The sequence below is a fragment of the Malus sylvestris genome, chromosome 8 (genome assembly GCF_916048215.2).
Source record: "Malus sylvestris chromosome 8, drMalSylv7.2, whole genome shotgun sequence".
In the NCBI taxonomy this organism is placed as follows: Eukaryota; Viridiplantae; Streptophyta; class Magnoliopsida; order Rosales; family Rosaceae; genus Malus; species Malus sylvestris.
Window position 1 is genome coordinate 26,640,930 of NC_062267.1, and position 25,984 is coordinate 26,666,913.

The window sequence follows — 25,984 nt, forward strand, 5'->3', positions numbered from 1 at the left end:
TTTCATTTTTCTTTTTTTCGTCCTTTCTCGGTGCCATTCTTCATCTCCCCCTTCCTCATATCTCAAGCACGAAAAGTAAAAATCAACGAACAAAGATGGAATGATTATCGCTGGAATGTACCTAAGAGGATAGTTGGACCAACAAATTGGTCAAGGATTAAAATGGCAAATGTGGAAACCAGGAACTCTAACAAGAACCAAACAAATTTTGAAGTTCAACGTTGTGTTTCACAAAACTGGATAACTCAAGTGTACCAAAACAACGTACCCTATATGTTGTTTTAACTGAGGACTTTCGACTGAAATGATCTTTAATTTCAATTCCTAATTGCTGAAATTATCAAAAATTAAATATCGACGATATAATGATCAAATATCAATAAAATAAAAATAAAATACTAAACCGTGATTATTTCATCAATTGAGATTTGAAAATTAATCATATATCGACAACATACTAAAAAGTCATTTCACAATAATTTCCAACGAGTAAATCTTCGTTATTAAATTGTTAAATAAAAATTTAACAATCGAAAATTTCGATGCATAAGATTTTCTCGAAACATACTAGAAAATATGTTGATTAGGCTAACCCATTAACTTTATGAAAATTAATCATATATTAACAACATACCAAAAAGTCATTTCACCAGAATTTCTAGCGAAATTTCGATGTATAAAATTTTCTCCAAACATACTAGAAAATATGTTGATTAGGCCAACCCATTAACTCTTTGAATCCCCAGAAGCCACACGGAAGTTTTCATTGCAATTTCGAGTCAAAAATCTACTCTTTGTATTAAATGCAAAGTATTTCATTGAATGCAGAATTTAAATTCACATGGTTTGATTTTAGCAATTTTCAAAAAAGAGCAAAACCTTTAGCAATTTCCAAAAAAGAGCAAGACCTTTAGCAGTATCAATCAATGCCCAACCTTCATCCGTTTATGGAGAGATTCAGCTCGACTTGTTCAAACACTTTTCCTCTTGACATGATATCATGGACCCAGTCAAAATTGAGTAAGCACAACAAAATCCAACCTTCATCCCTAGAATTTCTTTTCAACCCCCTTGCTCTTTCTTTCTCTCTATTTTGCAACTCGATTTCTCTTTCTCATTCTCCATTTTCTTCCAAACATAGAATTTGCCAACCTGATTTTCTTTCACGTTCAACATTCACCGTCCCAGTTGCAAACTTGAATTTTTTGAATTGTCCAATATTTTTTTTTTCATTTCCTTTTTTTTTGGACCGTGGAATATTATTTCTTGTAATGCTTTGATGGGAAGTGTTAATGGCTACTAGCAGTTCTTGTAATGATTATGCGTTCTATCTGAAGGTGTTAATTTTTTATCATGTTAATTGAACTCTTGGAAATTACTACTAAGAATCTTATTGCCAATTCAAGCTTTATGTTATTTTTTGTGTAATCATGTTTGTGTAAGGGTGCAAGCATCTTCCAAAGCCTATTTATATTGGTAGCTGTACTTAGACTGAACAACACATTATGAACTAATCAATTGTTGTGGAAAAATGGTTAATTTTGAGACATTGGATTTAAGAAGCACTAATTGTTTTGGTTAGTTAAAATTATTTTTCGTAAAGAAATCACAATTCAAATGAGAAAGGGAAAGAAAATACATATTTGATTGGTTTATATTTCCATATCAATATATATATGTTTATGTCTTTTTTAGATTGTGCACTAAAAAAAGAATTTATGTCATAGGAGTCAAAAAAGAAATCTGAACAAATCCATAAAAGAAATCATTACAAATTCGTAGAAATCTATAATAGAAATCCATAATAATTTGTCAAAATCCACATGGAATTGTAGAATCTATTAAAATCTTTTGAAATTTGTCACTTAAAAAAGTTCATTAAAATCTTCTGAAATCCAAATTAACTACACACCCTTGGTGTATCGGATCGTGTTTTCGGTACATTGAAAAATATTTCCTACTAGTATTACGCAACCAGAAGCAAATAACATGTTGTGCAGGTGACAACTTCAATAAAACTACATTTTAAGGATAACATGTGGATTTAAAACATGGTTTATAAATTTGATATATATAGTAGAGAAGCATCAATTTGGTCAAAGGGATTCACACAATATTGGAGAGATCAAATTAGGAAGGAGTGTGTTTGTAGGAGAGGGAAACCAGCTACGAGCAAAACATGTTTGAATTTCAACGTTGTGCGTTTCAATATTGGAGAGATCACATGCAAACAAGATTGTGACTTTTGGGTAATTTTTTGGTTCCACTTGCCGACCAAACCTTATCTTTTCTTGTTTTGAACTGGCAAAGCATTTTCCGTGGACTTGATCCTTTCGTTAAATTTAAAAAACCGACGTGGTAAACTGGTTGAGGACTCGTGACATCATGGCTTAGGTAATATACAATGAATACCGACCTCGCGCGTCAACCCCTCGTCAAACCAAATTCTCAAAGACTCCAAGATATTTTCTGACGTGACTCCCTCTCATACTTAAACTACATGTAATGCTACATTTAACATATGTTTGCACGATTATTTGTATTATTTCTTTAATAAGAGTAATGTTAGGTAGATTAAATTTGTTGATCAATTTTACAAGTAAAATGATGTGTAGAAAAAAAATACATTAATCAATACTTAAAGAATAGTCCTATCTCTATTATAAAGATACTACAAATGTATAGTGAAAGTAGTATTTTTATTAAACTCCCCCAAAGTTGATTACTTATTCCGGACGTGTATTTCTAATCATAAATCTCAGTTATGAGAGATTTTTTAGTATGCTTGGTGGTACACTATGTGCCACTATACAAGTGGTGAGATACTTGTATTTGTATTAAAAAAAATTAACAACTTAAAAATAAAACTTCCTACCACTTATATAATAACCCGTAGTGTACCGCTTGTGTTCAGGATAAATGAAACTTCTCTCAATACTCCGCTTTCATGCTCACCTTAATTAACCACGTGTGTTTTTCTGTAGGAAATAAAATACCCTCTATATCCTGTGTGTTTTAGACTTTAGTAGCCCAATTGACATAACACGTGTTTATCTTTACTGTTTTAGTCTAATAATGAACAGTTACGAGTCGTTAATAAATAGTTTAATTATTTATAAACAATTAAAATTACTTATGATATCAAGTAGGTTATCAAACCCAACAATTATACGTGTTTCATGTTACTCAATTGTGTTATCTGCGTATTAAATTTGAAAATTTATCATACAATGCTAAAAATATTAAGAATATAAATATAACATGATAAATGATAAAAAATAGTTAAGTGAACTTTCTCCAATATTAATTTTATGATTAAATCTCAATTTTATTCATGATATCAAAACCTAACAATGTATTATTATGTATTACGAATCCATTCAATATATATCCCTATCATTACACTGAATCTAATTGACATATATCCTTATCTTGCTTCGGTGTCTCTCACCGTCTATACCGCTTCTAGTTTCTGGTATTTACTTTGACCTTTGAATATTTTGACCTTCCCCTCCCTCGGACATGATATGCTACAGCTAAAAAATTAATTCATTATTGCACCTTTGACTATCGTAGTTGTTCAACCTATATAAACACTTCCTCCCATTTACCTTTTTCATTCACAGATTCAATCGGAACGTTTCCCACATCTTCCTTACTAGCTACTTACGCAGACAAGTCAGAACTCAGAAGAGAAAGTTCATATTTGTTATATATATAGTTTTACACATATATATATCATCATCATCACGAGTTACAGTTCGGAAGAAAGCGGGAGTCCTCCATGCAGCACATCAAACAGAAAACTCAAGGGGGTGCGCCAACGAAAATGGGGCAAGTGGGTGTCCGAAATCCGAGTTCCCGGGACCCGAGACCGGCTTTGGTTAGGCACCTTCTCCACCGCAGAGGCGGCAGCGGTGGCTCGAGACGTTGGGTATTATTGCTTGCGTCGACCTTCCACGTTGGAAGGCCTTAACTTCCCGTTGAGGTTACCGTCTTGTGTGAGGGATGATATGTCGCCCAGGTCGGTGCAGAAGGCAGCTTCAGATGCTGGCATGGCAGTGGATGCTCAGCTGATTGCCAACAAGTCCCCGCCGCCGCAGCCAGCTGGAACTGGAAGCAATGCGGTTGAGACGACTGAGTTTCGGGAAAATGGTTATGTGGGAGAGACTTCGACTTCTACTTCTACTTCTATGAGCAGTTGGGGAGGAGGACATGGGTTTGGCAATGGCGGTGATCATCAGGGGTGCTTGAGCATTTCCGTTGAAGATTATGATCTCTAAATCTAATTATTAAGTGTCGTCAGTCAAAGTTATACGGTTTTTTATTTTTTATTACAAATGACATTCTATACTAGTTTACTGGACAAATTTGAATTCGGAACGCAGTATGGTGGAAGAGAAAGATCCTATCAGAGCAATCCATCACTGCTTGTAACTATGATTTTGGTCCATGGAAGTTTTAGCAATGTTAGCATAAAGTTATTAACTAGAACTATACACATGTTTGTGGGTAGGATTTGGTAGAATATATATGTAGCACTGTTTCACACTCACCGTAAGACTAAGTCTAGCTATGCCATAGAAATGGAAACAGACTGGTTATGATTTACAATACGACTTTGACCTCCTATAAAAAGGAGTGGAGTTGCATCTTTTTAATATTGAAAGAGACGCAAGCTGAATTTGAGACCTCGTTATAAGGAGAGAGAGGAAAACAAATCTAGACTTCCGCGTGAATTCACTGAATTGTTTGAATGTACAAATAATAAACAAATCATGAAAAAAGAGGAAAACAAATCCAGAATTTCGTATGAATTCACTTAACCAACTGAATTCTTTGAATGTACAAATAATGAACAAGTCATGTTTCAGATACTTTGTTGAATTCAACGATCCTCTATGGAAAAAGGCAAGTGTCCTATGATGATTTGGAACCCAATTAACACTTCAATAAATTTTATGGTGAATTTCTAAACCACGTTTTAGTGCTGCAAATAGAGCATATATATTAAATTCAACAGAAACCCCATAAAATGGTGCCATTTTTTGTGCAACCAGTGACACCAAGTGACAACTATTAACGAAAGGCAATATACTAATATGGAAATCATTTATACTATTGGTGGTGCCACTGAAACAATATATTAGTTTCAAGAGAGTTTCTCTCCACAAAGTGACAATAATTGTTTCTTTCCTCTTTTTGGGTTAAAACTACAAATGTTTTTCTTTAGAAATAACTTAAGCATCATTCATAAGATAGTACAAAGATGCCCAGATGAACTAATCATCACTCAAAAATGAAAATTCTGAAACAAATGTCATACTTAATAAGAAGAAGCGCATGTTTGGATCGATGACATAGCTTCAAGATTGTTTCTCGATCTACTGACTTCCTTCAACATCCCACTTCCAATTTCGGAGGATCTGCTGATTTCCTTCAAGCTTAGATGTACTTGTTTGCACTGTGTTCCATTTTATGTTGGTCTTATTCGGTTTGATTTACAATCATCTCCATGCATTTTATGTATGTACACAAAAGGGGTAATTCAGCTGAAGACGTTTTACACTCATGGAATCTGTTCTTACAGACTTACAATCATGACCCAAGGGAAACCAAAATTGAAATTTCAAAGAATTAGTCAAATGAAACCAACTTACCTGCTTGTTTTTCGAGTTTGAACTCCCCCAGACTATGTAAGAAAATCTTGTTCGAAATAATCAAGGAAGAAAGCAAGTGCCAAAATTTGAAGATTTTTTCTTTTGAGCTGAACCAAAACTTAAAAATTGAAAACAAAACGGCATCAGTCACCACCATACAAGTAGGAGTTTCAAGAGAGCCATCCTTATATATAGGCCGTTCTTTGCTTGTCTGAAATAGGCAGCTCGTGGATCCCCATCAACATCCACGGTAATCTGCACGACATTCAGAGAAAATAGAAATTAAGAATGATAAAAGCAGGTTTGCTATATGTTGAAGTATGTGGCCAAGTGGCAGCTTTTGACTATAAAATTATAAAGAAAAAGGTAGACAAAATAATTATGTCTCTTCCTTATTTTGGGGAAAAGAAAAGGGTGTTTTGTCTAAAGTTTTCTTGGTCCATGGGAAGTCACGGGGTGACTTGAATGAAGGCTATGTTATGATGAGGGAGCTGCTGCCCTTTTGGTTTTTTAAGTAAGCAGAAAAATTGGTGAGCCGAAGAGAAGAGAGGGAGAGAAAGAAGGTACTGCTGCAGTACCATTTTGAGAGAAGGAGTTGTTGTTCCTTTTATTGGATAGTTCTCACTCCATCAAAGTGTTATTGTTGTAATAGCTTTGAGCTTTGTATAGAGAAGAAATTAATCACTATATTTCTTTCTCTATTTATTTCTTTAGAGTGTGAGAGTTATTGGGTGTATTGGGTTATTTGGGTTGTGAGATTGCCAACACTTTGTAAACTCCCATTTGGTTGATAGTGTATTATTGGGTGAGCTCCTACTGCTCCGAGGACGTACTCCAGTTACACTGACTGTTGAGAAACCTCGTTAAAATCTTGGTGTCTTTAATATTTTGTTCTTACATTTCATTTGATATATTTCCTGTGGGTTATCAAAGAGTTGGTTCCAAAGGGTTTGGTGCTATCTTAGCACAACACTATATGGTTCAAAATCATTTCGTTATCACGTGTTTACCTCGTCAAGTCTAAACTTTGAATGTTAAATGGTTACGAGGCGATCTGTTTACTTGTAGGACCAAACTCTGTCATAATTGTAAACTAGTAGTTTCCAACTTTCCATTCAGTTCCTAGTTATTTGTTACAGTTCGCCATTTTTCGTTAAATGGTACTTAGAGGAACTTTCCAACTTGATTTTATTCGAGAATTGCAAGTCTTTACACCCACCAATCGCCAATTGCTCCAGTACTTCATAAAAGTTCGTAGAACTATTCATCAAACAAATGCGCAATAGAAAACGAAACTTTTCTATCAAATTGATAAACAAAATGAACAAGCAGGAGGAGAGGCAGTACCAAAAGCACAACCCAAAGAATCTCTGGTGCTTCTCTAAGCCAGAATGCTGAATTTCATCACCTGGGTTCAGTCGAGCATCATCATTCCTCATTAGCTTTTATCTTCACATCCCTCCTCAACCCGTATAGTGATTTGGAAAACGAAGCATCTGCCGAAGAAAACAAACAGAACCCAGAAAACAAAATCAAATTCCTGAACAGAGTAACGACAGAACAGAAGATAACAGCCACTGATCGATAGAAGAGTCGGAATTCCTGTAGTTCGTAAGCTATGAGTTTCGAGAACGAGCACGAGCAAGGAGAAGAACTCGTCATCGTAGTCGAGAACCCTGTGGAGGAAGGGTCTTCGTAAAGCTAACACCTGTGGTTTTTTGTTGAAATTAATTCGACATTAATTTAAACTTAACTTAATAAACAGAAGATTAAAAGATCAAATTTTTGCAGCATCCCACCAAAACCCAGAGAGGAACAATGAATAGAGTTTCAGAGAAAGGAAGGAAATGAACTTACGCTGATGGAATAGGTGAGGGTGGCGCGGAGACTGGCGGGGAGCTGCTGAGCCGCCTCCATCTCGAAGAAGGTGGGGCGAGTCCCTTGGCCTCCCGCCTGAAACAACATCTTCTTTTGCTGCAGAGAAGGATAATGAGGAACTGTGTAAAAAAACACACTGCCTTCCCTCTGGAATTTTGACAGTCTGAAGTACAAATTTCCACCAAAAGCATGCCAATGCCATACAATTATCAATTTATCCATTTTCTATTTGGGAAAAAATTGGGCCCAAATATGGTAAAAGCCCACACAAAGAGACCCTTTTTCTTTCTCATCATATTGATAGTATGTAGATGTCGTGTGTGTAGAAACATTCTCAAATACGGGTAATGCACAACTCATGAGCAAAACTCACCCGTATAAATGGAGAAGGTCTCGAAGTCTTTACTAGAAAACTCAAAGTTAGACGGCCGCCCAAAGAAATGGTCTACATAACCCAGCTTGTAGAAATCAGCTTGACTATGAGTAAGCGAATCCTCGAACCCTTCAACTACTCATTCTCCTCGAGTAGACCAGCACGGACGCGCTGCAGCTCCTCCACTTCCTTTTTCAGACAGTCGTTGTTCTTCAAAGCACCCTGGAGCTCCAACACTTGAGGTTCAAGCCTATCAACGACCTTTTTGAAGTGGATCACTTGATTATAAGCAGCGATCAGTTCTTCATCCTTTGCGTAAGCAGCAGAGCGGAGCTCAGAGACAGCACGTTCAAGGTCTTGAATCTGAAGTATGTAACACCCGATCTCTTTCTCTGAACTTTCCTACTTAACTTGGATCGTGTCAAGCTTGGTCTTCAAATCCATGATCTCCTAATGAGCAGTCTCAAGCTGCAGAGAAGTGGGGGTAGAGATATTAGACCCTTTCAAAGTGGCAAGCTCAGATTCCAACCTTTTGACTTTCTCAGCCGAGGAGTAAGCTTCGGCTGCCATAGTCCTTACCACCTCCTTGGTAGCCTTGGTGTCTTCTTGATCAATGAGGATAGACTCGGCTGCTAGAATCGCCGTTTTCTGCATCATAGCCAGCAGAGCAATCCTCTTATACTCGGTTGTATGCTTCGCAAAGGAACTTGGACCAACAACCCCTTTGACGCCATCAACAAACTTGGCATACACATCCATGTCCTCGAGCAGATATGGTCTTAAGATCACACAAATCTCAGCAGCTTCCCCAGAAACAGACTTGGTGGACTTCTCACAACTGCCTACACAAGCAGTCTCATTCTTCTCAGCAGGCGAATTAGACCCAGCAGCAAGGGGAGAGGGTTTTGGCGCCATTTTGGCAGCAAAGTCTACCTTATCGCTCTTCATGGCAACAATTCTGAAGGTGAACCAGACTTAGCCCCCGACGGACGTTTTGGCACAAATTTTGGCACTGGGGGCACATCGAAACTTCTACGCTGAGCAATCTTGTCAGCAATCGAACTAGCCACTTACGGAATGGCAGGCGTCACTAGCACAGATCTAGCATCCTCTTCTTTCTTTCCCTTGGAGGAAGTCAAGTCAATCACGAGCTTGGGGGCAGCTGGCAAACCTTCACGAGCAGCGGAAGAAGTCTTTAGCTTTTTCTCAGCCGGTATCTCCTAAGCAGGTAGGGAAGATCTCTTCTTTCCATCTTCATGCACGGCAGGCTCAACTATAGTGATCGGATGAGCCAACGTCTCAGCCTTGGTTGGTTGTGAAGTACCAAGTGTTGCACCGTTTTTTTTTTTTTTTTTAAGATTTTGTTGTTCAAATTTGTTATATTTTATGTGGGTTTTGTTGGAGCAGTTATGTTTTTATTTAAATATTTTAAATATATTTATATTTTGGTTTATTACAAACATTAAATATAACCTTTGATTGCAGACAGTTTTGCATTTGATTCCCTACGGTTTTGCATTTGATTGCAGACAGTTTTGCACCCCATAAATCCCCATAAACTTCCTTGATTTCTTACAGTTTCACATCTTCCAAAGTCTATATATATATATATATATATATATATCTATATATATAAAGTGAGCACCCTAAAATGGTGAAACATTCAAAATACCATAAATTGTCCTTTAAGAATTTCATAAATTACAATTGAACCAAAAGAAGCTAAAGTATTTAACCATATTTTTATTTTGAATGAATTTAATATTTAAAATTATAGAAAAAAAAAAAACAAAACCTCCCACATTAGTGGGTGGTTTCACATTTTTAATTCATTTCTTCTTCTTTTTTTAAATAATTTTTTAAAAAATATGTAAATTAATTATTTAAATAAAAGATATATAAAAATGTCAATTGCCACACGCGTATGCGTGTGGTAAGAGGCTAGTATATGTATAAGGATGCAGAAATATATGTTAGTTAGCCGTGGAGTAGAAATAGTAGAAGAAAAAAAAGTTTTAAATATATTAATTTAAAAAGCAACATATCAAAAAGGTTTAGTTCGAAGGTTCTTCCGGTGTGCAAGGAAGAATCTTATCAGAAGAAGAAGCTTCTAGGCTGTTTTATCCTGGGGACAACGTGGTGTTTGTGAACTGCTTGCACACTTTGGGCAGAGCCACGAAACGTCTTAAAGAGAGCGACTTAATCCGCGACTCATCCCAAGAATCATTCACCACTCAAGGATTCTACATTTTTCGGGTAACTTTGTTCTTTTCTATTTCAGTTTACAACAGGTTTAATCAAGGAATTTGGATTACATTCAAGAAAACTATCATTTATAAATGATCATTTTTTACTATTTCTGATGTGGGCTTGCTGTGGTTTAAGTTTCAAATTTGTAGTAGTTTCATATTCTCTGTTTTTGAGACCAAAATTCTGCTTGATGATCACTTTTTTTTCCTTCCTCATTTCCTCTTCTTGATATAGAATCAATTAGCAGTTGGTCACTTGGGCAAGTCTGATAAGAATTCGGGTGTTCGTATGGCATTAGTTGATGCGAAGATTGCACGAAGAGGAGATTTTTCCAAGCCTTCTGACATCCTGGTATCTAAAACTACTTTTGCCATACAGTGACTTAAAACAAATTGTAAATGTTTGTCTTCTTTGGAATGTAGACGATGTTATGAAGTTTCAGGCTACTTAATAACATTTTTTTGTTTTGTTTTTATTTGGCAGCATTTGATCTTGTTCGAGGAGCACACGTAAAGCTTTGTATTCCTTAATCTCCTGATAAGGTGACATATAGTGAGTTTATGATTGAGAACTTGATGCAATTGTTGTTCAGATTCTAACCCATTTATATAAAAATTGCGTACTTTTGTTCTGCCCCACTACCTATGTTAAAATTTAACAAACAACTAAATTAAGGAGCAATCTCAAATGCGCTAGTCAGTGAAGATGAGAAATCATGAGGAGTTGCCGCATAGTTTATGTTTATTATTTTTGCATATTCATGGGCGAAGGCAATTGCCATCGCACCAAGTGCGACCTCTTCATAAATGGGGGTAAGGCTAGCCGACATTTACCTCTCCCAGACCCTGCGTAAAGCGGGAGCCTTGTGCACTGGGTACGACATTATTCACATATCTGAATAGTCATAGTTTGCAGGTAAAATGGAGTCCGGCTGTGGTTGTGGACAGGTCGTTACCTGAGCCTCCAACAGCTGTTTTTCTGCATGGAATTCTAGGTAGCAAGAAGAACTGGGGTACGTTTGTTCCCTTCTCTTTCTAATGTCATTTCACTTCCATACTTCTTCAAAATTGGAAGATAGTGAAAGGAAAAGCATTTCTGGATTCATCTGGACTACTTGTCAATGCCTTGAAATTGTGAATCTTGTGCGTTTTTTATTCCTTTACTTACAATTCACCCGAGCAAACCAACCCTCCTCCAAGAAGATTTGTGCTATGTCCCCCCTAAATAGTCTTTGGCTTTATCCGTAATGTCTGATATTGCAGGAACCTTCACCAGGAGATTGGCACAAGAATTTCCGACATGGCAGGTATTGTCCCCTGGTTTTGTACTTTAACTTATAATGAATGAAACATGTATTTATGTGGTAACGCTTATAACATTTAATTTTCTTATAGAATTCTAACATGGCAGGTATCGTCTAAAGCTTTAGAGAGATTATATTCATACATCTCAAATTATTTCTTTTATATTTTTTTAAATTTTTAATATTTATTTATCAAATGCTAGTGGTGTGTAGAAAATATTAAAATATTAAAAAATTAAAAAGATATGAGAGAAGTAATTTGGGGTGTGTGAATATAATCTCTCAAACGCGATTCGAATTACCACAAACACAAGCACCACTGGTACAAATCTGCCAAATGACACTCAACAGACCTATATCGAGGCACACACAAAATCATCACTAACAAACGAGATCACATCACTCACCCCTGGGTGGGTAGTAGTCCACCCAAAGCCTGAGAGCTAAACCCAAAATCCTAAGTTTTAAAACGGTGGTTCTACACCTCAAATGATTAAGTCCTAGACCATGCTAAAGCCTACACTTATAACTCCCAATAACCCCTTGTAACCATAGATAATTTGCAAAAGTTTTTAAAGCAATACTTTAATTGTCTCAAGGGGATAGAAGAAAAATGGAAACAAAAAAAAAACTTGGGAGCCATTTAGGATTGATCTCTCACTTGGGGTTCTTTTAAATAATTTTCCATAGTTTTGTGACTAATTTAATTAAGCATATGTACTACTTAGCCTGTTTTCACTACTTACGCTTGTAAAGCATGTTTTCTGTGTTTTTTTGGGTGTGTATTTAGATATATTGTATAAGGAATTTTTGTATTTGGTCATGGTGACAATCTTATGTTATTTTTTTTTATTTGCAAAGTTTCTGTTAGTGGACCTGCGGTGTCATGGTGATTCAGCATCAACTAAGAAAAGGGGACCCCATAGTGTTTCATCCACTGCGCTTGATGTCCTAGAACTGGTACGTGTTTCTTGAGCACTTGCTGTCATTATTTATGAAGAACAAGTTTGCCCCATTGTTATATATTAACTTATATTTTTTCAAGAAAAGTTTCAGTTATTGTTCTGAATTAGTTGAATCTCACAGCCTTCATCTGTGTTTCTTATGCCTATATTTTTCTTTCGTACTCGCCTTGCACACATTTTTATAACTTCGTTATCATTTGCACGAACAGTGTTGTATGCTCAGCATTTGAACACTCCCAGATGTTTGTATATTTTTGTCTAGTACCTTCCCATGCTTCAGATACAATTATGTAAGGTAATGTTGATTCTTCTTCTTGATAGGTTCGACAGCTTAGATTAACACCTCGGGTTATAGTCGGACACAGTTTTGGAGGGAAAGGTATCTTAGGTTATTTTGGCATGTTGCGTCTTTTATTGGAGAGTGCTAGTACACAGTAAATCTACACCATCTTAAAATCTATTGATGCTTACTATGTTTCTGATTTTCATGTAGTTGCCTTGAGCATGGTGGATCAAGCTGCAAAACCTCTTGCACGACCAGTCAGAGTAAGTAATGGGAATGTATTGAATATATATCATTATCCTTCCATTTGTCTTACTAGTTGTTTGTCTAGGTTTGGGTTCTAGATGCTACGCCTGGAATAGTTCGTCCTGGTGTGGGTGGGGAGGACCATCCAGAAGAATTGATATCTGCCCTAAGGTCATCTCCAACCGAAGGGTTCAGAGGGTCAAAAATAGCCTGAAAACCGTCTCCAATCGAGGGCTAGGCCAGAGAGCTCGTGGGTCCCACAGAATCTGAAAGGGTTAAAGGGCCAAAGGGCTAGCCAGAAAATCAGAGCAATCATGTCGGTTATAACCGACAGGATTGCTTAAAGAAAATTTTGAATCCAACGGCTAGCTGACGCCAGCTAGCCATTATTTTTGAATTTTTTTTCTTTTACAGTTTTATTTTATTTTTTTAATTTACAAAATGTTTCCTATAACTTCTATTTTTTTCTATAACTTCCTATAACTTCTATTTTACAAAATTTGTTTCATATATTTTTTTAAATTCTAATTTTTTCCCATAACTTCTATTTTACAAAATTTGTTTCCTATTTTTTTTTAAATTCCATTTTTTCCTATAACTTCTATTTCACAAAATTTGTTTCATATTTTTTTTAAATTCTATTTTTTTCCTATAACTTCTATTTTACAAAATTTGTTTCATATTTGTTTTAATTTTATTTTTTTTCCTATAACTTCCTTAGCTATTATACAACATTAAATTAAATTAAGTACCATGAAACAACATTAAACAATATGAAACAACATTAAGTAACATTAACCAACATAAAAGTTATACAACATAAAAAAAACATTTAACAACATTGATCTTAAACAACATTTTTAAAAACATTTAACCACATAAAGCTTAAACGCCTACTCCATGCTTCTTTTGGCCCAAAGATGTGCAACAAGATCCTGTTGTAGGTACTTGTTTGTGGCATGAGAACGTATCATTCTATAGCACCTCATGTACTTATTTATAGAGATACTACCAATTCTTGAATTCAAAGACAAATTAGGCCCATCATATATTTTTGCACGAGCCCTTCTTGACCTATTTGTTGCGCCTTACTTGAACTTCATCATCAGACTCTTCATCTTCTCGTCTCATTTGCGCCCATTTTTCTTCCAATTTGGAATTGGATGAGGATCCCTAGTTGGAATCTGAAGAGGATCCAAAGTTGGAATTCATTGCAAACTTGAATTGAAAGAGATTGAATTGAAATAGATTGAATTAAAAGTTGTGTGAATTATAGCCTAATATCCACCCTATTTATAACCAAAAAAAAAAAAATTCAAATCCAACGGCTAGTTGACGTCATGCTGACGTCACTTAGCCGTTGGATTTGAAATTAAGTTGTAGTTTTTAAATAATAAATTATGTTTGGCCCTATAGCCCTTTGGCCATCGGTTGAAGACGGTTTTTTGTGGCAGGGCTAAAACGAGCACTATGGCCCTCGATTGAAGATGGAAGCAAATATGGTCATGTACTGTTCATTAAAATATTAATATCTTGAAGGACTAGAGGGCTAAAACGAGCTTTCTGGCCAGCCCTCGATTGGAGATGACCTAAGTACACTGCCAAACGAGGTGAATACATGTTAATAGTTGTTTCCTTTTCTTTTTTAGCAAGTTGGGCGCCTTTAAGTTCTGTAGTCCATTTATTATTTAATTATTTATCATTAGTATGTCTTTCCAGCCCCTTATTATCATCTTTTGTCTCTCTCCGTTTACAACTCTTAAGTTTAATTCAGGTAATACACCTTGATATCGGATCATTGTTAATCAGTTTATTGCACACATTTTGGGTCCTACTGAAAGTGATACATGTGTACCTCTACAGTGACCAAAACCTGAAAAGGGTATCATTCTCACTGTGTTTGTTGTAAAGACTTTTGTTAATGTGTATGGGCCAAACTCCATATGCTGAAAAATGTTTCCATCCTCGTTTTGTTCGTTTCTGTGTAAGATTGTCATTCTACCAATTTGTCTTTCAATAAAAAGTTCATCCTACCCGTTTATCTTAAGAAAACTTTAACGAAAAGCTCCCGGTACTGTTCACTTTAACGAAAAATCATATTTTTACACTAAAAAGTCAATCTTGGTACTATTCACTTTACCCTTTATTTTGTCTTTATCGTTAAAAATTCAAAGTTTTAAAGTTATTTTCATTAGTTTTCTTAAAGGCAGGTTTCCTCAAAGCGGGATGTTGTGGATGCTCTAGTTCAAAAAGGATTCTCCAAAGATGTCGCACAGGTACCTCAAACTGTGAGACATGCTTGAGGGGAATAATTTTTAGTTGGGGCTTTGAAACTTTTTATGTGTGGATCAGTTTGGTATTCCTTTTCTGCGACATTAATACCTGGCCTAATTCGCTTTGTCATAAGTTTTTGCATATTTGGTCGTTACATTTTGTTTCTTTATTGATAGCACCTATCTAATTTTCAAGTTTAACAGTGATGCATATTTGCTCGTTATGTTAACCGACTTTGTGGGAAAAAAGGGTTCCAATCCCATCTTCTGCTACCATTCTGTGTCTCGTTATTTTCACTATATCGTTTTCACTTGATACTCTTGTGTTCTTTTTGTCTTGCAGTGCAGTTGATTTTCCTTTTTTTCTTCTTCTATATGCCTTCAGGATTTTATTTTATTGCTATTATATATGCTGTTTCATGTGCAGTGGGTGGTTACTAATCTTCGACCAACCAATTCTCTTGGTTCATCACCATCAACCTTCCCATGGGTGTTCGATCTGAAGGGAATCGCTGAAATGTACAAATCCTATGAAGAAACAAATTTATGGCAATTAGTTCATATCCTTATCTTTTGGATTATTTTTATATATGACACAGGAGTCAATATCTACCGGTTAAATATCCTTTTAATCAACCAAAATACTGCCCATTTGTCTGAGCTGGTGGTATTCTTTCATGAATTGTATTTTCTTTTATATTGTGTTCATTTTTTATTCTGGATGTGCATCAAACTACATACCCTTCAAATATTGAAACAAAAAGGACATTTTCATTTTGAAGTTATGTCTGCTTCAACTTTTTCCCAATATCTCGAATGTTAAATTTGCAGTTGGCTCTTATTGGATCGGATCATTGTAGGAAAATTGTTGAAGATGTGCCTCGAGGTGTCCATGTAAACATTTTGAAAGCAGAAAGGAGCTTGCACAGATGGGCTTTACGAGATCTCCACAGAATTCACGCGGCTAAGTGTCAACAATGTAATTGTGCAGCAACAATGGAGGAAATGTATCGAAGAGACAACCAAACAGAGAGAGAGAGAGAGAAAGGAGGGAAAAAGAGATAGGAGGGAAAATTTCAGTTTTTTTCACATTACATTCAATTGTGATCCACCTGTCCTATAAATACAACATATTCTTAACTAACTCCAAGAGCCTCCAATACATTTGTGACACATGGCTATATCCTCCACACACACACACATCATACACTTATATCCTAACATTCCCCCTCAATCTTATGGGAGGTACTACCAAGCATAAGATTGTTACAATGAGAACTAAACAAAGGAAAACACAACCCTTTGGTAAAAATATCAGCATGCTGATCTGCAAAATGAACAAACTGCAACATAATGGAGCCTTGCTGAACACGTTCACGAACGAAATGACAATCAATTTCGATATGTTTAGCTTTGGAATGTAAGACAGGATTCGTAGCCAAGGCCATGGCAGAGATGTTGTCACAGTGAAGAAAAGGAATATCATGACAAGGAATATGTAAATCCTTAAGCAACTGTTGTAACCAAACCACCTATGTAGTGGTGGTTGCCATAGCACGATATTCAGCTTCAATGGAGGATCGACTAACAGTGTGATGCTTCTTAGAACTCCAGGAGATAAGATTACACCCTAAAAACACTACGAAACCGGTTGTGGACCGCCGGTCATTGGGATCACCCGCCCAATCAACATCTGTGTAGGCTTTAATATCCAACATACCAGGTTTAAAACATAAACCAAGAGACATGGAACCTCTAAGATATCGCAAAATGCGTTTGACAGCAACAAAATGACTCTGTAGAGGCGAGTGCATGAACTGACAGACCTGATTGACAGAATAAGCCACATCCGGTCTTGTAAATGTCAAATATTGAAGGGCCCCAACAATACTTCGATAAAGCCCTGGATCAGGAAATGGAGGACTACCATGATTGAGTAATTTTTGGTTGGGATGACAAGGAGTAGTACACGGCTTGCTATCCAACATGTTGGTATTCTTGAGTAAATCAGAAACATACTTGGATTGATGCACAAGTAGACCATGAGGCTGATATTCAATTTGAAGACCAAGGAAATAGTGAAGAAGCCCTAAATCCTTCATATCAAACTCACTAGTTAACTGAGTAATCACTGCTTGAACTTGGGTCTCATTATCACCACTAAGGATTATATCATCAACATATAGTAATAAGACAACCACAGATTGACCATCATGCTTCACATATAAAAAAGGGTCAACATATGAAGACTTGAAACCCAAGGTAAGAAGAAACTTGGTAAAACGTTCATTCCAAGCCCGATGAGCGTGTTTAAGACCATAAAGAGATTTGTCCAATTTGCACACAAACTTAGGATGATCAGAATAAAAAAAGCCTTGTGGCTGACACATATAAACCTCTTCATCAAGAAAACCATGCAGAAATGCATTTTTAACATCAAGTTGTTTCAAGCGCCATCCTTTAGTTGCAGCTAAAGATAACATGAGCCTCACTGTAGTTGGTTTAACCACAGGGCTAAAGGTTTCATAATAATCAAGTTCTGCCTCTTGAAAAAAGCCTTTGGCCACTAACCTGGCCTTGTAGCGAGCAACTGTGCCATCAGGATGGGTTTTGATCTTGTAGATCCATTTACAACCAACCAAATTCTTGTTAGGAGGAAGAGGTACCAACGTCCACGTTTTCTGTTTAACCAAAGCTGCTATCTCTTCTTCCATGGCATTCCTCCACTCAACAGACTTGGATGCAGCTGTGAAAGACTTTGGTTCTTTATCATGAGAAGAATCAACTTGAGCAAGGAGAACCTTTTTCTTGAAGATGCCAGACTTGGATCGGGTTTGCATCGGATGGGAATTGATCTGAGAGACTGAAACATGTTGCAGGTCGGGGACTTGAGAAATGGTGACATCAGGATGAATGTCAGATAATTCCACATAATGTGAAACGGTATCCACCAATGGAGAATTGAGAGCAGGAACAAGATCACCATGTATAGGAGATGAGGACTGAGTAACATTATGGTTTGAAGCAGTATTGGTAGGTGACATGGAACACTCAACATGAGGAAATGGAACAGGAATAAGGGAGGGATGCTGAAAGGTATTAAAATGAATAACCGGAGTGTGTAACACATGTGAATGTGAACTAGTGGACTGCATTGGTAGATTGGTAAAAGTATTCTCATAAAAAACAACATGCCTAGAGACAATCAACTTATGATCTCTAATAGCATAACAAATATACCCTTTATATTGAGCTGCATATCCTAAAAATATGCACTGTGTGGTTTTTGGGACCAACTTATTTTGTCTATATGGTTTCATAATAGGATAACAAGCACACCCAAACACTCGTAGATGATCAAGTTGAGGAATAGAGTGATACAAGTCTTCAAAAGGAGAGTGCATTTTAAGACATGAGTAAGCATTCTATTAATAAGGTAAGTGGATGTGGCACAAGCATGAAACCAAAACTTGGAAGGAAGTGAGGCTTGTTGAAGTAGGGTGATTGCCGTCTCAACTATGTGTCTATTCTTCCTTTTAGCTAACCCATTCTGTTTAGGAGTATAGGGACAAGACATTTGATGTAAAATACCATTGGTTTTTAGAAACTTTTGAAGGACAGACCCAACAAACTCCCCACCCCCATCACTTTGCAAAACTTTGATATTAACAGAGAAGAAATTGTGAATAAAAGCATGAAACTGAATGAAAATGTCACAAACTGCAGCTTTATTCATCATTGGAAAAATCCATGTATATCGGGTACATTCATCTATAAAGGACACATAGTATCTATGTCCTTCTATAGACATGACAGGTGCAGGGCCCCACACATTAGTGTGTATGACCTTAAAGGGTACATTGGATTTGGATGCTACTAATGGAAATGGCAATTTGGTAAACTTGCCTTGCAAGCAAGAAACACAAGTTTGAGGTACGGAATTACAAGGTAAGGAAATAGCTGACTTACTAAGAGCTAAACGAACTATAGAATTGGTTGGATGACCCAATCTGCAATGCCAAAGAGTAGCATGCACTTTCTGTCCAAGATATGCTGCAGGTTGAAGTTGGGGTGGTTTGAACAATGGAAGAGGGTCAACGACACTGTTACTTAGTCCGTGGAAGAGTACCTTGTTGGTGACCTTGTCCTGTATACACACAGAAAATTCATCAACAATACATCGACATTTATTGTCTTTGCATAACTGATACATAGAAAGTAAATGTTGAGATAAATGTGGAACACAAAGCACTTTGTTTAACTGAAGCTTATGAGAAGGAGTAGTAATACAAGACTGCCTGATATGAGGATAGGTAAACCTTCTCCATTAGCCCCAGTGACCAATTCATGTGTTGGATATGGTGTAGAAGCTTGCAAATTTGACAGCTCGGAGGTCATATGGTTGGTTGCACCAGAGTCAAGCAACCAATACTCTTGTCGTGGTGCAGATGGAGAACGATCAGTCCTTGCAGTGAAAACCATAGGAGAAGAAGCTTGCGGTGCCATAGATGAAGTCGACATATATTGTGAAGACATATGCTGCATAGGATGCTGAATCTGTGAACCAGAAGCTGGAAACTGCTGAGAGTACATAGGCTGAGACATAGGTTGAGGCATGGACATTGGTGGATTTCCCTTATCAAAACATATGGCCGCAGTGTGACCCACGCGATTGCATATTTGACAACCACGCTGAAAGCAATGAAGTGCAGAATGACCTTTTTTGTCATAAATCTGACAGATTCGCATAGGATTATAAGATTGCACCGATGATGATTGAGGACTAACATTTTGAAAAGTAGCTTAAGATTGAACATTTGGGGAAGTAGAACCCTGAAATCCAGCATTAAACTTTTTGCCCTTACCTTTATACCGGAAATTGTTCCCCCTGAAGTTGTTGTAAGTTCCAGATCCTGTTTGTGAAACAAAAGCATATGGTCCTGGAAGAGGCAACTGCTGAAATTGTGTAGGCTGAGGGACTTAACCCATTGGAACCATATTAGGCATTGGAACCAGCTGCGGCAGTTGAGCACCGTGCATCATTTGAGAACCAGAAAGATATGGATATTGATAAGATGGAGAGCCAGAGAAAGATTTTGCGCCAGATGTCCCACCGGACTCATACATAGAGCTGGAATGATTTGCATACATTGCAGTCATTAGTGGCTGTTTAAATCCCTTTTCAAGTGTTGTTTCTTCAGCCTTTAACTGTGACCTGAGTTCCTTCAAAGAAACAAGGTTTTCTCTCCCTCGAATAATAGCCTTTATAGTATTATACTCAGGTGGTAAACCTCTAAGAGCAACAATAACAATGTCTTCATCAGACATATTGACACCAACTACAGCTAACTGATCTCTGCTATCTTTGATCCTTTGAAGATAAAGATCAATGGATTCAGCCCCTTTCTTAATGTTATGTAAATCAATCTTCAGCTGGACAATATTCGTTCTAGTCATGCTAGAGAATCTTTCTTTCAAGTTAACCCACATTTCCTTGGCACTTTGACAGCCGATAACACAGGATAATGCCGCAGGTGACAGAGTTGCAGTAATGAGAGTCATCAAGGCTCGATCATGAATTTTCTAAACTTTGTAAGCATCAGTTACAGATGAGGTATCAAACACAGTACCAGTAGCAGTCTCAATTGCATTATATTGGGCAAGACAGGGAATAGAATCATCAAGAAACCCCATAATGACATTGCCCTCCAAGAGCAATTCAATTTGAAAATTCCAGGTAACATAGTTCGAATCATCTAACTTGGCCGTAACCGTATTTCCAACACTTGGTATGAGGGAGGAAATAGGAGATTGAGTAAGGGCTAACTGTGCAGTCGTTACCATGATTAATCACCAATGAACAATTTGTGCAAGAACCGTAAGAACACAAGACAATCAACAATCTTCGACAAATCAACAATTAACTATGCGAAGAAAACAATCAGCACCGCAATCAACATCAATATTCACAAATAGAAGCAAGAAATCATCAATCCTCAAGAAACGAACAAGTCCACCAACAATCTTCGACAAATCAACAATCAACAAGGCGAAGTAACTAAGCAACACTGCAATCCACACCAAGATTCACAAATAGAAGCAAGAGATCAAGAAGCGCAACTGATACCTTCAACGAAAACGACGAAGTGCACCAGTATCCAAAAACCCCAAAAATCTAGGGTTTGAGTAGGCAACCGACTACAACGAGAAGACAACCGACGGCAAGCAACCAACACTACCGGAAGAACGACGAAAAGCGAAAGCACCGGGATCGTCAGGCGACGGCGTCAGCCATTGCTGGCGATGATACCATGTCAACAATGTAATTGTGCAGCAACAATGGAGGAAATGTATCGAAGAGACAACCAAACAGAGAGAGAGAGAGAAAGGAGGGAAAATTTCAGTTTTTTTCACATTACATTCAATTGTGATCCACCTGTCCTGTAAATACAACACATTCTTAACTAACTCCAAGAGCCTCCAATACATTTGTGACACATGGCTATATCCTCCACACACACACACATCATACACTTATATCCTAACACTAAGGAGCTTGCTGCTGAGGAAGCAGGTGGTGTGGAAATGCATGTCCTTGAGGATGCAGGCCACTGGGTAAGTTGCTTTACAGTTTAGAGTGAAGCACACAATATGGAACACTTGTGTTTGTATATGTGCACGCATATATATATATATATATATATATATATATATATAATCATTCACAAGATATATTAGAATCTTAGAGGTTCCGATAGATCAGTATTGGTTCCCGGACTCCTGGGTGAGCATTTTGGGCATGGGAATCATAATTAATGTATTTTTCTTTTGAGCGGTTATTTGGGTTAGCAGTTTTAGGATTTATAATTTTGTGCAAAATTAGTGTCGTCGTTCAGTAGTGACACTTTCTTTGCTGCAATGCTACTTATTAGTATCATAGGAACTACTTGTAGTCATTTTGGACAAGGGAATTCGTAGTTTTGGGGAAGTTGTGTTTGTCATACAGTCATGCACATGTGATTCTTTGGTATTGTTAATGCAGTCTAGAGTGTATAAGATGCTGCTTAAAACATCAAATTGTTCGACACAATTTGCTTGTAACTTGCATGAATGGGATAATATCAACTGTACTGTAATTGCTAAATCTGCAGCGTTGCTCATTTTCTGTCCTTTCATTTTCAGGTCCATGCTAATAATCCGGACTAGGGATGGGTAAATACCCATTGGTTATGGGTAACCGTGGTTATCCGCCCATTTAAATTTGACAGTTACGGTTATGGGTAACCGTTTAGATAAATAAACGGTTATGGGTATAACCGTTTACCCGTGAAATTTAAATGAGCGGTTATGGGTATTACCCGCGGTTATAAACGGGTACCCATTTAACCATTTATTTTAATATATGTAAAACTAAAAAAAAATAAAAAATTAGTTTCTAGATAAGTTTAGTATCCCGAAACATATTTGGCTATAAAGGGCCATAATATATATATATGCCTCACTTGAGAGAAAAATATAGTTGATAAAACGGACCAATGTTTAATATATGTGATTGAATGTGCTAAAGCATTAGAGTGTTCGACAGTTTTGGAGTCTTTTGGAGCTTTGGCCAATTCAAGATAATGATTACTTCGAGCTTTTAGAAACATGTTATTGTCGGCTGATACGTACCTATATATATATATATATATATATATATATATATATATATATATATAATTGGCCTCGAGTTTTCATTAAGTATTTGACCCAAAAATTAGAAATCAATTAAATGGCTTGGATCGATGAACATATGTTTCTAAATAAAAATCCAAATATTTATCAAATTAGCTTATTAGCAAACTGATGCGTATTTACATATATATATATATATGTATGTATGTATGTATGTATGTATGTATACAAGAATATTAATTAACCTACAACCATGCATGATTCTTGTAATAGATTGACCGTCAAATAATTGGGAGACATCGCATATATTCATAAATAATATTGCCGCTAATACAAAAATTCATGTTAAATGTATTTATAACGGTATTTAATTGTTAGAAAAAAGAAAATTATGACAAATTTCTTTTGGGAAATTTTATTTAAACCCATGCAATCTCTTTTTACACCCAACTTAAAATTTTGAATGTTAATTGTCTATTTTACTCTATTGTATAATTACTATTAGGTACAAAATGAAATTAATAATAAAACTCAAATTTATCAATAAACCCAAACACTATAATTAAACCCTATGATCATTCTTTGTTTATCCTACGTTAATTCTAGCTAAAACCCTAATAGCTCTCATAGAGAAAAATAAGTTTTTCTATTGATGGATGGTGATTTTGAAGTTTTGAATCCTCCAACCAAGGTATGACTCAATTTATGAAAGAAGCTTTTTCATTTAGGATAGTTTGAGTTACTATCTACCTGGATTCCAAACGCCAAATAGAACGCAGTTTGTTGTTAGTTAATCATAATCAGGAAAGCAACAATTTCCCGATTACATTACACCGTTAGGGAACATATATAGTTCGAGATCAGATTAACAATTAAGCTCAAACAGTTCCACAATACAACATAACAAGGGGACATTTTTCAAAGCTTCTCACAAGATATGAGGTCCGAATATCTGCTGAGAGAAAACATTGCACCTCCAAAGATGTCCGCTGAGCTCTTTAGGTTGGGATTTCGATATTGTAATTTGCAGTAGTTTCAAGGTACTGGTTGTTGCCAAAAGTAGATAAGAGCCAAAATTTCTGCTGCATCTTTCCAAGAATTCTTAAGATCATATTCTTCAAAAAAGGCTAGTGCTGCTGAAACCAATCTTTGGTTATCACATATCGTGCTCCACCGGTACTCAAGAATCCATGTATTCGGATCTAGCTACACAACTGAGGCACCCCAACTTCTTATTAACAGAAATGCAGAAAAACAAAGAAATGCAGAAAGAGCATGTATCGAAGAATGAGGGAAGGGAATAAGAGAAAGAGAGAAAGTAATTGATTACATTGATTCTGAATTAATCTTTACAACTGTGAGAATACAGTTTATATAGCCATCACGATTAACTTGCAGCCTAAGCTATTTAACTAACTAATTCGATAACAACTCTAACAACGCAGCCACATTCTTAACTGTCTAACTAACTATTGTTGAGCTGGAATGATATATTCAACACTTCTCTGCACCCAGGAAGTGTTTGGCTTCCGAATCACATACCTATCGACCTTTCCATCCGACCACTTCTCAACAACAACAATGTAGCAAGAAAATAGTATATGTTTGTACATCATGACACAAAACTCAAAATATCTCAAGGCTGACCATACAACACTAACATAAATAATCTAGTAAAAACGATTTCAGCTTTACCTATGCGACTATGCCAGATAAGATTGTGAAAGAACGGGAAGAAAACTCACTCGTGAGCAACCCGGCGGTCTGCAAACCATCCTAAAATTTCAAGTTTATCACCGAATAATGCTGAATTGCTATTAAACTTGCATATTTATACAATGTGCAATGTGAGCTTAGAAGCAAACCATCCTAACATTTCAAGTTTGTGAATTTTGGAACAGACATTTCAAGTTTATCACCGAATAATGCTGAATTGCTATTAAACTTGTAAAGCAGAAGTTTGATTACCAAGTACCTGACTAATGTCCTATATAGAACTAGGATAGCTACAATTTGAAACCCTCCCAGGAACAAGACCCTACATCTCTTTCTGCAAGAACCTCAGCTTGCCACTCATATCATCCACAACCCAAGATTTTCACTAACATTTCTCACCATCTCCGGCGACAAAATGGGTTTCAATGCACCCGAAACCATCATATAAAACCCGCACATCGCCACATAAACCAAGCTTAAACCATAAATCAATCTCCAAAACTCACACCCAAAACCCCATTCTTAGTCTTCTTCTTTGATTTCAATCTTACATTTGTTGAAGAGTCAATGGGTGTAAAAATAAATCCACATATTGAATTGAGTTTATGGGGGTATATTAGGTATTAAATTTGGGTTTAAAGAGATATTAATAGTTTAGTTAAAAATTAAATGGGTGCAAAGAGTAACTTGGGTGTATAAATAGGTTATATGAGTTTAAATAAAATTTCTCATTTCTTTTTAATTTTCAAATTGTTAAAAAAATAGGTAGACGGGTGAAAAAAAAGAGTAAACGGGTTAAAAATGGGTAAACGGGTATGCGGTTATGGTTAAATGGGTATGCGGTTTTGGGTAAATGGGTATGTGGTTATGAGTATGGTTAACCGTTTATAAACGGTTATGGGTATGGGTATACCCATTTATGTAAATACCCAACGGGTAAACGGTTATGTGGGTAAAAACTTAAACGGTTATATAACCGCGGTTACCCGTCCGCCATAACCGTTGCCCATCTCTAATCCGGGCGGGCTGTTTAGGATCCTTTCCTCTTCTTTCTATTGAGCCAAAACCTGGGGGAGCTTTAGCACGCTCTTGATCAGTTCAGACCATGGTATTAAATATCGGTAATATCGGAAATATCTGTAGTCTGAAAACACGGAAATATCGATGGAAATATCGGTAAAATATCGATATCGATAAAAATTACATGGAAACCACGAAAATTGTAAGAAAAACTTGGAAATTTTTATTGAAACTTTGCAGGATGTTTATTTAGTCAATTATCTATTAGTTTATCACAAAAAATTGGAAGGAAATGCATTGCATGATGGATTTAACATTATCAAGTTGATTATATAGCGAGCTG

At 36.5% G+C, this 25,984-nt stretch overlaps 2 protein-coding genes and 1 long non-coding RNA gene across 3 annotated transcripts; 2 read left to right on the plus strand and 1 right to left on the minus strand.

Moving 5' to 3' along the window:
* The first annotated feature begins 3,353 nt into the window (after positions 1-3,353).
* On the plus strand, positions 3,354-4,555 carry LOC126631489 (ethylene-responsive transcription factor ERF019-like). Its single transcript, XM_050301610.1, has 2 exons — positions 3,354-3,365; positions 3,663-4,555. Exons 1-2 carry the CDS (start codon positions 3,354-3,356, stop codon positions 4,281-4,283), a joined length of 633 nt encoding a protein of 210 aa, XP_050157567.1. The 3' UTR covers positions 4,284-4,555.
* A 543-nt stretch (positions 4,556-5,098) lies between these two features.
* Positions 5,099-7,711, minus strand: LOC126632143 (uncharacterized). Its single transcript, XR_007626584.1, has 3 exons — positions 7,518-7,711; positions 7,008-7,368; positions 5,099-5,915 (listed from the first exon to the last, which is right to left on the minus strand). It is a non-coding gene; the product is annotated as an uncharacterized LOC126632143 (long non-coding RNA).
* Positions 7,712-9,835: 2,124 nt separating this feature from the next.
* LOC126631490 (uncharacterized) lies at positions 9,836-25,719 on the plus strand. The gene is made up of 16 exons (XM_050301611.1): positions 9,836-9,844; positions 10,396-10,511; positions 10,643-10,670; positions 11,077-11,173; positions 11,424-11,467; positions 12,326-12,424; positions 12,751-12,808; positions 12,923-12,975; positions 13,044-13,147; positions 15,165-15,234; positions 15,659-15,780; positions 16,092-16,199; positions 16,685-16,688; positions 21,787-21,846; positions 22,414-22,433; positions 25,644-25,719. The coding sequence occupies exons 1-16, from the start codon at positions 9,836-9,838 to the stop codon at positions 25,678-25,680; spliced, it is 1,029 nt and encodes a 342-aa protein (XP_050157568.1). The 3' UTR covers positions 25,681-25,719.
* The last annotated feature ends 265 nt before the right edge of the window (positions 25,720-25,984 follow it).